The following is a 13,621-nucleotide window of genomic DNA, read 5'->3' as shown; positions in this document are numbered from 1 at the left end:
TTTCCAAGTCAGGGTGGGTGAGTGGCTTCGAGGGGAACTTGCAGGTGGTCGTGTTCCCAAGTGTCTGCTGTCCTTGTCCTGCTAGGTCATGGTTTGGAGGGTGCTGCCTGAGGATCTTTGGTGAATTTCAGCAGTGCGTCTTGTCGGAAGCACACTGGTGCTGCTGAGCATCAATGATGGAGAGAGGGGATGCTTGTGGATGTGGTGCAAATCAAGCAAGCTGCTTTGTCCTGGATAGTGTCAAGCTTCTTGGGTGTTGTTGGAGCGGCACCCATCCAGGCAAGTGGAGAGTATTCCATCACACTTGGGACTTGTGCCTTGTAGATGGTGGACAGGCTTTGGGTTGTCAGGTGAGTGACTTGCTCCAGTACTGAACAGTAAGTCACTCATTACTTTTTATTTTGAAAAGTTAGCGCTTTCCGATGATTTCAACAACTAAAACTGTCATTAAAACTAACCAATGACGTTTTCCAATTGTTGTAAACCCCTAACCGATGTAAAACTGTCAGATTCTCCAGGTGTTGTTTTATGTTCTTTCAGTCTTACTAACGGAAGCGTGATCCACTGGATCCCAGTCAGCATTTCGAGGCAATGGGACAATAAATCTTGTGCTCCTCCCACATCTAAACCAATCCTTTAAGAAAAAAGAATGGCTCAGTTGGCTTATTCTTACTAACTGTTTGAAGTGGTGTTTTCTCGCCCTAGACTGCAGAGCGGACGTTTCCCCGCCTTACTGATTGGGCCCTTCAGTATCGGAGAAACCCTCCCTGAGTCGAAATGTTTTTCAAACAGTCGGAAAACATCCCAGAGCGCGATGGAGGAAAATACAGTTCCACCCGCAGCTCCTGACCTGCTGCTTATTTCATCACTTCTGCTGGGATCTTGCTGTGTACAAATGCATGCGCCCCTCATCCCCCATCATCCTTCCCCTCTTCCCACATGAGAGCATGTCCACGGAAGTCTCCGGCGCCTGTAAATAAAATCTCGAGACAACGGTGAAGGGCACTACACAAATGCAGGTCCTCGATATTATTGAAGTGAACCTGTTTCGGATTGAGTTGGAAACTTGGTCCCCGGGATATGGGGATTTGTCAGAAAGCCTTAACAATGCATACTTACCAAGGAGGGCGAAGGACTGATCGCGGTTGGGCTGAGAGAGAGAGAGAGAGCAGAGAGCTGTCAGAGTGAAAAAAGGCAGAGCCAGGCTTGTACATTTTATATTTTTGTAGCCACGTGGGGATTGTCAGGCCCATTTCCTGGTTGTGTAGAGCTTAAAATGTGCACGTGTCTCCCCCCCCCCCCCAACCCAACCCCCCGCCTCTGGTATTCCTTGCCAAACTTCTTTATATAAATAGAGTAGGCGAGAGATCCGATCCAACTTGGTCTGTGTGGGGAAGAGAGCTGCTCTGAAAGGTTTGAGGGGAACTCCGAGCTGTCGGCGGATTAAACATGCCCAACCTCCCTCCTTGGCTGTCTCTCATCCACCAGCCAGAAGGATTCTTTCACCGGATCGTCAGAGTGAAAGCTCCGCTTATTCAGGCAACACGTGGATAAACTTCACTCCCCCACCGCCTTTACAAAGAAGTGTCACTTATTCCGCTGAAGTTAACGACCCAGAAAGCGCCACCGTCCAAGAGAATATCACGTTTCGTGCCATTTTAAATCCTTCAGTCCCTCTCTTTTTTTTTTGTTGTTTACTTCCCCCCCCCCTCCCCTTTCTCCCGCCCTCTCCTTTCCCCTTCCACCTTGATCCCTAAAGGAAAAGGCAAGAGATCCGAGGATTATTTTTGTTTTAATTATTGCCCCGGCCGACGTCGCCTTGTATTGTATCCCGGCTCAAAGATGCTGCTGGTTTCTGAGCTCGCTCTCTTTCTGATTTACACGGCGTTGTTGCAAAGGGACTCCGCTTACGAATCCAGCCAGGACTATTACGATGACTATCAGGAGCGGGGCGAACCGAAGGTAAGGGAGGGATTTAAAACAAAATGTTCACTCCAGTCCCCTGGGCTGTCTTAATCTGTTGTTGCTGTCTGGCTACTGTATCACTGTTCAATGAAAGAATCACCTTCACTTTCTCACTCGCGTTACAGGATTTCGGCGACACAAGCAGCAGGGAATCTGAGGGCGAGGAAATTTAGAAGTGTGATGATTGCCGAGTTTTTTCTAACCGCTGTAGATTTTTCATACATCTTCAGTCACCATCTGACACTTATGCAACTTTTTAACATAGATGCAACTTTTGTTGGACTTGTAACTTTGTGATAACAAAATAGTTTTCCTGTATACTTATGTATATTTTAGTAAACATCGAAAGCTTGTGAAACTTTATATATATGCAACATTATTTTGCATATCTTTTCATACACCACATGAATTTTCAATGCACGCATACAATCTTAATGCATGTTTTCTGAGCCATATATACTTTCAACACATAACTTTGGATGACATTCTGCGTACATATTCATATGAAATAGTTAGCATTTGTAGAATCTGAGAATTTGCCTCCCTCTGAAATAGCGTGGTGAGCTGCTCACAGGAGATAGGGTCTCTGGAAGATTTGCTTTGGGTGTTAACTGAACTTTCGTTGGACTTTCTCTGCGACCTTCCGCCGGCTTTTTGTAGGTCAAAACACCTCCCCGCACAGTCTGGCCAACAGTTTCAGTGTGGATGAGAGGGAGAGAGTGAAAAAAAGATCCCAGTCGGCGAACGGACGGGGGCGTGGGTTCAAGAGCTCTCTGTAGCAGAATGAAGTTCGCTGAGAAATTTAGGAAGCAGCATACTAAAAGTGCACATAGAACCTCTCTCTCTCTCTCCTTCAACTCGTCTGCAGTAACACGGTCCATCCCTTCACTATCTGTTAACAATGAAATGTCAGGTTTACCACAAGGTAGATCTGCAACAGTGAGAGATACAAGTTTGTGAGAGATAGAATGTCAGACACGGGGATTTGTAAATCAAAGTCTCCTTCCTTATTTTTTGAGAGAACAGTGACATTTTGTTAATAGAAAACACAATAATTTGTGTGTGTGTGTGTGTGAGTGAGAGTGTGTGTGAGTGTGAGACTGAGTGTGTGTGAGGAGGTGGGACAGAGGACAGCAGTAAAGAAGAAGGGGTTGAGGAATGTAACGCAATGAAAAAACCCACTCTCTCCAGAGATTTGTAGAAATCTACTCATTGCTGCTGTGAAAGGAGAGAGTCAGAGGGGAAATAGCCAGGGTAACCTTGCAAGTTCGAGAGAGTCTGAGGATATTGAAAATTCCTGATGAAGGTGTATAGATGTCAATGAATTTTAAGGGATAGAGTCTTAGCCATAGAGTCATAGAGATATACAGCACAGAAACAGACTCTTCGGTCCAACTTGTCCACGCCGACCAGATATCCCAACCTCATAGAGTCTCACCTGCCAGCACTCCCCGGCCCACATCCCTCCAAACCCTTCCTATTCATATACCCATCCAGATGCCTTTTAAATGTTGCAATTGTACCAGCCTCCACCACTTCTTCGAGCAGCTCATCCATACATGTACCACCATCTGCATGAATATGTAGCCCCTAGGTTCCTTTTATATCTTTCCCCTCTCGCCCTAAACCTACACCCTCTAGTTCTGGGCTCCCCCACCCCAAGGAAGAGACTTTGTCTATTTATCCTATCCATGCCCCTCATGATTTTATAAACCACTATAAGGTCACCCCCAGCCTCCGACGCTTCAGAGAAAACAGCCCCAGCCTGTTCAACTCTCCCTGTAGCTCAAATCCTCCAACCCTGGCAACATCCTTGTAAATCTTTTCTGATTCCTTTCAAGTTCCACAACATCCTTCCAATAGGAAGGAGACCAGAATTGCACGCAATATTCCAACAGTGGCCTAACCAATATCCTGCACAGCCGCAAAATGACCTCCCAACTCCTGTATTCAATACTCTGACCAATAAAGGAAAGCATACCAAACTCCTTCTTCACTATCCTATCTACCTGCAACTTCACGTTCAAGGAGCTATGAACCTGCATTCCAAGGTCTCTTTGTTCAGCAACACTCACCAGGATCTTACCATGAAGTGTATAAGTCCTGCTGAGATTTGCTTTCCCAAAATGTAGCACCTTGTATTTATCTAAATTAAACGCCATCTACCACTTCTCAGCCCATTGGCCCATCTGATCAAGATCCTGTTGTAATCTGAGGTAACCTTCTTCGCTGTCCACTACACCTCCAATTTTGGTGTCATCTGCAAACTTACTAACTATACCTCTTATGGTCACATCCAAATCGTTTATATAAATGATGAAAAGTAGTGAGCCCAGCGCCGATCCTTGTGCCACTCCACTGGTCACAGGCCTCCAGTCTGAAAAAAACCCTCCACCACCACCCTCTGTCTTTTACCTTTGTGCCTGTATCCCATGAGACCTAACCTTGCTAACCAGTCTCCCATGGGGAACCTTGTCGAATGCCTTACTGAAATCCATATAGATCACATCCACTGCTCTGCCCTTATCAATCCTCTTTGTTACTGATAGAGGAGAGGGGAGTGAGGACTTTGTATATATAAACTACACCGATTCATAGAAGATGACAGTCACACATCGGGGGATGGGATGTAGGAGGGATGGAGAAAGGACAGAGGTGGACACGAGAAAGAGAATCTGCTCCACTGCTTAAAGGAATTGACATTGAATGTAAGCAGAGGACAGCTATTTACTGACAGATAGGAGATACAGGAAGACAGGGAAAAAGAGGGCATAAAGAAAAGACAAGAGGAGGAAAGGCATATCTATAAATTGAGCAGCCAGCAAATAGATTGAGATAGCGTCCAGATACACATGCACAGAGTATCCACACAGGGAATTCTTGCGCCTAGGTGAATCTGTTTTCCTCACTGTCTCACACAAACACAGAATCTGAGAGAAACACCCGTGCACAGGTGTATAAAGTTAGTGACCAACAAATACATTTCAGTTGCATATGTACAGGAAAGCAATTAAAAAATGACAGAGAGAGAGAGCAGAAAGAAAATGACACAAGACTTCAAACGCTCCCACTCAAAGGCAGTGAGATGCACACAGCACAATCAGACTTGTCAAAGTTGCTTAACTATATAGATCTTTCTCAATTGGTAGGGCACTTCCATTGGCAGGAGGGGTGGTACACCTTCGTGTGAAGGAAGTGAACCCTTTCTCTATCAGGTGCTGATTCCCAGTAAAAAAATGTAAGAGAAGTGTTTTGAGTTCATGAATCTCTGTTTGAGGTGCATTCTGAGAGAAAATACTAACCTTCCCGAAGGAGATACCGAGACACAATCCTACATCTTACATATATCTGCAGGGACAAAGAGAGAAAGAGAATGAGATGCAATTGAGACACTATGGTAAACACAAGCAGTCAGAGAAATTGACTGAGTTGGTGATGGACACTGAATGCATAAGAAATAGGTAAATGAAAGCGGGTTTTAACGACCTAATTACACGTTTAGAAAATCTAGGAGGAGCTGAAAATATGATTCTGCTGTTTTGAAAGGTAAAAGGATTTCCCTCTCTGCGGTCAGAGCTGGAGGGCGCTATCACTCACCGAATGGGGCTACTGTAATTTTAGTCATATCCTCTGCTGAGCTGATTATAACATTATGTGAAGTTTTTTTGAAAACCTTGTGGATCGCAGATGGTGTGTTCATGGCATTTTGCAGGGTATGTTCCAACTAAAAGCAGCTGTCAACAGTGCTGCCAAAGTCTTAACCTCTCCCTGCTGCCAGCTATACAACGTATTTTCCCAGCAATTGTCTGTCCTCCTCCAAACTTTCCACTTGCCAGTCCTACTTAGTCCATTTTTCAGTCTCAACTTCCTTATCTTTTCCAGCTTTTCATCCTTCTTTCTCCTCTGTTCCATTATTACTTGCAAGAAATCTAAATTCCACCGTGAAATGTTGAGAGTAGCTTGGGAGAAGGATTTCAGGAGGGTCTATTCCCTTTAAAGTGAGCATGGTTCTATTATGTGCAAGAGGTGTGGCAAAATAATTTGATGAAATTCACACCTTTTGGTTGTGTGCCTAAACAAATGAGAAAGGGTTTGCCAAATGATAATTGCAGTCTTGCCAAAAATCTATAAGTTAACCATAAAAGATCAACAAATGTCTCGGTGTGTTATGAAAGCTTGAATGCAGCATTCAGACTGAATGATAAAGCATCTGCTACAGTGATGGAGCGCTAACATTTGTCCCACTTCTAATCTCATAAATTAACCACCAATAAAGTACTTGCCAGTTTTTCTTTTCTCTCATAATTTTAAGGATCTAGCTGTGTTTACATTTGCTGCTGTGTTTCACTATATTGCAACAATAACAACATCTCGAAAACACTAACTCACCAATGGTATTCCTTTGGAGTGTCACGGCATATTTACGAAATTTTTATTTTCCTGTTTTTCCTTCCTTCTTACTTTATTACACAACATTGCAGTTTTGTATCCCATCAAACCTGTGACAGCATCATACTGCAGTCTTGTCACAGGAAGCAATGCTTTTTGACTGCAGATTGATAACTGAAACAGGCCTATCAAGTTTAGCACTTTAAACATCCTCAGCCATTGTGAATAATACCAAAATGCCAAATGAAGCTGGTTACATGTGGATATTGTGATTTGAAAATCATATAGCACAGCATAATTACATGGTTCTTATTGCAGAGCAATAAGACCAACCAATTTTGAGAGACCCGGGTTCAATTCCCGCCTCGGGCGACTGACTGTGTGGAGTTTGCACGTTCTCCCCGTGTCTGCGTGGGTTTCCACCGGGTGCTCCGGTTTCCTCCCACAGTCCAAAGATGTGCAGGTCAGGTGAATTGGCCATGCTAAATTGCCCGTAGTGTTAGGTAAGGGGTAGATGTAGGTGGGTTGCGCTTCGGCGGGGCGGTGTGGACTTGTTGGGCCGAAGGGCCTGTTTCCACACTGTACGTAATCTAATCTAAAAAAATTACTGAAGCATTTGTGAACTGTGCACCATAAGAGCAGCCAACGAAGAGAATTGCTCTCAAAGGGGTTGATGTCTGCCAAGCTGACAGAAAGCTATTTTTACAAACCTGTAATTATATTGTCCAAGGCAATTGTGACTGTCATGACAATAGCTGCTGTGGCTTCCATTGCTTCTCGACCACTGGTGATAGCAGCCTGGGGGAGCTAACATTATCTTATCACATGCTGCAATGTGCAAATTTATCTTTTAACTTCAAAAAAATGCCAAGTTCCTTGACGTGAAGCAAGATAAGGAGCTCAGAGACCACAAATAACTTTGCTGTTGGTTTATATAAGCATTCCTAATTTTGGGCAGCGAAAGATATTGTTAATGCCTTAATAGTTAGCTCAGAAATTGCCAAAAGGATTACGGGGAATAAATGATGGGTACCATTATTTGTGTATTAAAATAAACCCATTAACTGGATTCGAGTTAAAGAAGTTCCAATTCTCCTGGATGGTTGTCTTTTAAGAAAATATCAAAGAATTGTGAATGCAGTTTTTCCAGCAATTTCTGTTTCTGTTTTTTGCTTTAAGCTTCATCTAGACTCAAATAACTGCTTTCTCACTGTGAGATTAGTCATTGTGTGCCCCAAAATTGCTGGAGTGACACCATTAACATGTATGAATCTTATCTCAGTAATTTAGGGCTGGTATTTTATTTTGCAATTATGTGATTTATGATCTTGACATGAGAATGAACAGCATAGGCACAGAAATTTAAAATAGAAATGTGGGAGTCTCTCTCCCCAGAGTAGGAAATACTTCAGAAAGATTGTGAAGTTTGATTTTTTAAAAATGTTTCCTCTCTTGTCTTTTTTCTCTCATTCTTAAGCCTCGTTCTTCCTTCCTCTCGCTTTATTATTCTTTCTGAATTGGAATTATCATCTTTCAGTGTGTGCCTTACTCAGTCCTTCTATTTCAGTGGTTACAGAGATAGACTTGATGTTGAAGAGGTCCTTACTACTCTGATAACCTTCTTATCAACTCTCACTTATCACACTTACTACAATTTTGCGGTGCAGAAATAAGTAATCTGATGGGTACATTAACAAATTAAACTGCATCAGCAACATCGAGGCCAATATAAAACATTAATTTCAGTTTTAATGTGTTTTTATAGCATTAGGAATTCAGTGAATGCAATTTTCAAAATTGAACGTATTGTTAAAAGTGATATTACACAGAGTGGGTTTGGTGATAAATTTACTTTGATAGCCTATATAACAGGCTTCTTTATTGCACATAGCAAATCATCATGCTGGAAAACAATGTGGTAGTACAGTGGCTCAGTGATTAGCATTGCTGCCTCACAGCGCCAGAGACTCGGGTTTGATTCCAGCCTGTGTGGGGTTTGTGCATTCTCTCTGGAGTCTGCATGGGTTTCCTCCCACAGTCCAAGGTTTTTTTGGGTTGGATGAACTGGCCATAATAAATTGCCCATAGTGTCCAGGAATGTGTGGGCTAGGTGGATTAGCCAAGGGATTATGCAGGATTGTAGGGATAGGGTTGGAGGAATGCGTCTGGGTGGGATGTTGTTCAGAGGGTCAGTATGGACTTGATGGGCCAAACGGCCTTTTTCCCCACTATAGGGATTCTATGATGTACAGTAACTGGAATTAGTGACACACCTTACTATTAATGCGAGGGAAGATTAATGATTGATAATTATATGCTGAAGTCACGTATGTGGAATAGTTCTGACTTGTTTTCATGTCATGCTACGAAAATTGTTCTGTTTTGCTGTTGATTAATCACTTTACAACATGGAATAGAAACAATCCACATAAATTGCTCAATATTAAGGAATGCTAATATTGCAGGAGTGAGTGCAACCTTCCCTATCGGCAGTGAAAGAATGATGTGATGAAGCCCATCGATATCTGGAGTAAATCTCTTTGGGCAGCATATTGGTCAGTGATGTAAACGGAATATATGAAAAGTTGGACTCCTTGTGCCAGAAATTGTCCTAAAATTTCCTGTGCATGTCAATTTGGAAGAGACTAGGAGAAGTAAATCGAAAATTAAAAAAAAACAGCTTTACTACTTCAGTAAGGCGTTCGTTAAGGTTCCCCATGGGAGACTGGTTAGCAAGGTTGGATCAGACATTCAAATCTGTGCAAATTATTATGTCCAAGTTTAATACCAAACAGGATTTTAAAAAATTTGGATTCAGAAGTTAGCTCTAATTCTGAAGCATCAGGGACGCTTTTTCTGTAACCTACCAGGCAGAAAATCCACAATCTAATGGAATGCCAGTTTTACATCCAGTCTAATATTCCTCATCATCCATTGGAGAGTAAAATTCACAAGGAGTATAAATAGTGTTTCTCCTGATCGGTCTCCTGGCAAGTGGGTTCCGTTAACGTTGGGATTTTATAAATGATCAAACACTGAGAAGTAAGGATAATATAATTCTCCTGAGTAATCCAATTATGAGGAAAAGCCATCAATCCACTGTATCAGTCGTAACTTGTGTTTCTCTACACCTGCTGGGTGTTTCTATCATTTTTGATTTTGTCTCAGATTTAAACTTCCGAAGAAATTTTTTTGTTTGTAAGAATAATATTGTTCTTTCCATCAGACCTGGAAATACAGCAGCCTGCTAATTTGGGTTGAGCTCTGAGGATCAAGTATCATACCCAATAGCTGTGCAGGCATTCATTCAGCACTCTGCTATGACATCTGTGTCAAGCAATCTTTTAATTGTGCTATTGCAGCTTAAAAAACATTGCTGATAGTTGCTGCATAATTAGTATGATGGCACAAAGTGATGCACACAATAGCTGTGGGATGCATGAATACTTTTGATGAAATAAATGTGAGCAAGCCAATAAAAAATATTTAAGATGTCCATTGTGTCATCTAAGAAATTCTGAATTGAGCACCTGGGTGATGAACTGATTGACCAACAAGTGAATCAAAGGTATTGCCTTATAAAGTTAATGGTAGGACCCTGGGGAATGTTGCTGAACAAAGAGTCTTATAGATGCAGGTTCATAAATCCTTGAAAGTGGAGTTGAAGTAGGTATTTAGCATGCTTGTCTTCATTGGTCAGAACATTGAGTACAGGAGTTGGAAGGCATGTTGAGGCTGTACAGGACATTAGTGAGGCCACTTTTGGAATATTTTGTACTATTTTGGTCACCCTTCTATAGGAAGGATGTTGTTAAAATTGAGCAGGTACAGAAAAGATTTACAAACATGTCAGCAGTTGAGACTTTGAGTGATAGGGAGAGGTTGAATAGGCTGGGGCCTTCTTCCCTGGAGCATCAAAGGCTGAGTGGTGACCTTATAGAAGTTTATAAAATCATGAGGGGCATGGTTCGGGTGAATAGCTAAGGTATTTTTCCTAGGGTAGTGGAGTCCACAGCTAGAGGGCATAAGTTTAAGGTAAGAGGGGAAGATGTAAAAAGGACGTGAGAGGTAACTTTTTCACACAGAGGGTGGTGCGTGCATGGAATGAGCTGCCAGAGGAAGTGTTGGAGGCTGGTACAATTATTGTATTTAAAAATACTGGATGGGAATATCAATAGGAAGAGTTTAGAGGGATGTGAGCCAAATTCTGGCAAATGGAACTAGATCAGATTGGGATGTCTAGTCTGCACTGATGCGTTGACTGTTTCAGTGCTGCATGAATATATGACTGTATGACTCTATAACTTCACATTGCATATATCAAAATTTGTTTAAGTTTGAGGTAGATTTTGTGAAATTATAAGAACAAATATTGGTAGTTCCTTTTTAACAAAAGTATTGTTCAAATTCAAATGAATATTAGTGAGTTATTCTTCAGATTCTGTATAAGCATTAATTTGCAACTGCAGCCCTCGTTCTGCTGTTAATAGCCAAGTAAAATTGATCAGAATAATTTAGCTACTGTGTTGGAGCTCCTTCCCAAACAAGGGATTCAGTTTTGATTGAGGCATTTATACTGATCAACTGTTATTGTGTTGATGAGTGCTCATTGTGACGGCAGGCTGCTGTTAATTACCTCTTTTATGAACAGCAGGATCAGATCACCTACAACATCGCAAATTGTTGGGCTGCGTAGCATCTTCTCATGTTGTAGCCATTGACCCTAATTAGCGGATGACCCTTGACCGCCGTTAGTATCGGAGATAATGGCTGTCTTACATAATCTCTGAAATGTGTCATGATTATTTACCAGCCTGGTTTTAGTAACAATGTTCCTGACTTAATCCGTTTGTCCAAATTAACCCATTTGAGTTGGTGCTGTGTCCAAGCGTGCATTCACATCCCCGAATTAGCAGCAGTGCCAAGCCAGAAACATTTTTCACCATTTAAAGACAATATTTAGCCCTCAATAAACATTACTGGAATTGATCATATGGTTGTTATCACAGTGCTGTTTGCTGTGCACAAACTGGATGACATGTTTACTTTATTAAAGTTTAAACTTAAATGGTTGCAAAATGCTTTGGGGGATCTTCTGAGGTCAGTAGAGGTGTTATACAAATGCAAGCCTTTTTTTCCCCTTAAATATTTGTTAGCCTAACCCCAACAGCTAGAGTCAGCATTAAAAAGTAATTGCAGGGAGAGAGAAAGTTATAAGTTGCGCATTGTGCCCTCTGACCAGTGGGCTGTTCAGCTTATCTAAAGTACTGGTGGCCCTGATTACTGTCAGGGAAAAAAGCACATTACAAGCCTTTCAGTGTGTTATATGTAATTTTAAATCCATTAAGTGAAAACTTGTGTGTGCATTTGCCTTAATTGGATCACTTCACTGGCAAGCAAGCTACAAAATAAATCTGGTGTTCAACAGTAATGTTCTGTCATTGAGAGCGTAATAATTTTGGAGGCCATTTATAAATCAAAATGACTGTTTGAGTTGTGCATGACAGTGTCTCTGGGTAGCAGCCTGGACTTGCAAGCATCAAATGTTCATGTTTTATCTGCACAGGAAATTGTTTAAAGCAGCTTCTGGCTGAAGTATTGCAGATGGTAGGAAGATAAGAAGAGAAGGCCACTTAATGTTCCTGGAGCCTGCCTCGTCATTTGTTCAGTTAATGCCTGATCTCAAATTCATCTCCAAGTCTTAATTTCTTAATCCTCAATACCTTTACAGTCAAAAGTCTGTCAACCTCCTCCTTGATGTTTTCATTTGATCAATAACTTCAATAGACTTCAAAAACAGAAACTGCTGGAGAAACTCGGCGGGTCTGGCAGCATCTGTGGAGAGAAAGCAGAGTTAATGTTTTGGGTCCAGTGACCCTTCTTCAGAACTGATTTTAGTCAGGAAAAATTGGTATATATGCTGAAGATGGGGTGGGGGGTGGGGGGTTGGGGGGGGAAGGAGAAGAATAAACAACAGGGGGAGATGGAGCCTAGAGAGACAGAGAGAAAACATAGTTGGGCAGACAAAGGTCAGCCGGGCAGAAACAATAGTTGCTAATAGGTGCCATTAGTGGCTGACGGTGGGTTGGTTGTGACAGCAGCCAATGTGATGTCAAGACCTGGTGTGTAGGGGTTGGGGTAAGGACATGGGGAAGGTGCTCAGGCCCTAAAATTATTGAACTCAATATTGAGTCCTGAAGGAAGCAGAATCGCTCATAGGCTATCTCATGAGAGAGTCCAAGATTCCCACCACTCCCTGTTTCAACCTGGTTCACTCCTCCATCACTCCTAAGACTTCTTCACCACAAAACACCTTGCCATGCAAACGCAGAAGGTGTAATACTTGCCATTTACCTCTCTACTTGCTGTCTAAGATCCCAAACACACCTTTCAGGTGAAGCAGCATTTTTTTGGGACTTCTTTTAATCTGGTCTGTTGCATTAACTGCTCACAATGTGTTGTCCTTTGCATTGTATGAGACCAAACATGGACTGTGTGACCACTTTAAAAATGACCCCGAACTTTCAGTCACTTGCCATTTCAATAAGCCATCTTGCTGCCATACTGACGTTCCTGTCCTAGGCCAGCTGCAAACTACCATTGAAGCTTAACACAATCTGGTGGAACAGCACCTCACTTTCCACTTGGGTACCTCATAGCCTTCAATATTGTGTTCAATACCTGTAGAGCATGTACATTGCCTTCTATTTTGATTACACTGCCCCCAGCAGATCCTGTGTCTTGTTGGCTTTGCTTGCAATAGATTTGATCCATTTTCTTCAATTTAAACCTATCATTAACATCAACTTAACATCTGTGTCACTCCTTTACAGCCATTAGGACTTGGTCTTTTGCTCTGGACACCCCTCTCCATCTGTGCCACTTGTTCCTCTTCCTCCTCCTTTCATCAGCAACATAAAGAAACAAAATTTTCCAGCCCCCTCCAGTTACGAAGAAGAGTAATTGGTTTTGGAATGTAACTCTGTTTCTTTCTCCACAGATGCTGCCAGACTTGCTGAGTTGCTCCAGCATTTTCTGTTTTATTGACAGGAGGAGGGTGTCACTTTGATCTTTTAGTTTAGTATTGTTTGTCACCTTGAATCCACGACAGTGCTTTCACATTGTGGCTCCTTTTCAGCACTCCCAAACTTTGCATGGCGCACCAAATGCTTTTAAAATAATCAGCATTGATATTGCAACAAATAATGTTTATTTCAAACCTGAAATATACATTATTTGTTGCAAGTTTCATAAGAAATGGTAGACT

At 42.0% G+C, this 13,621-nt stretch overlaps 1 protein-coding gene across 1 annotated transcript in view; it reads left to right on the top strand.

Annotated features, from left to right (window-relative positions):
* Nucleotides 1-1,354: 1,354 nt before the first annotated feature.
* Nucleotides 1,355-13,621, top strand: part of vegfc (vascular endothelial growth factor c) — a 288,381-nt gene continuing 276,114 nt past the window's right edge. The window contains exon 1 of the mRNA XM_072594594.1: nt 1,355-1,962. Coding sequence (XP_072450695.1) covers nt 1,843-1,962 — 120 coding nt within the window. The 5' untranslated portion in view covers nt 1,355-1,842. The remainder of the gene's footprint in view (nt 1,963-13,621) is intronic.

Source organism: Chiloscyllium punctatum, chromosome 2 (genome assembly GCF_047496795.1).
Source record: "Chiloscyllium punctatum isolate Juve2018m chromosome 2, sChiPun1.3, whole genome shotgun sequence".
Taxonomy (NCBI): Eukaryota; Metazoa; Chordata; class Chondrichthyes; order Orectolobiformes; family Hemiscylliidae; genus Chiloscyllium; species Chiloscyllium punctatum.
The sequence above is the reverse complement of the archived record's forward strand: the minus strand, read 5'-3'. Positions and strand labels throughout refer to the sequence as shown.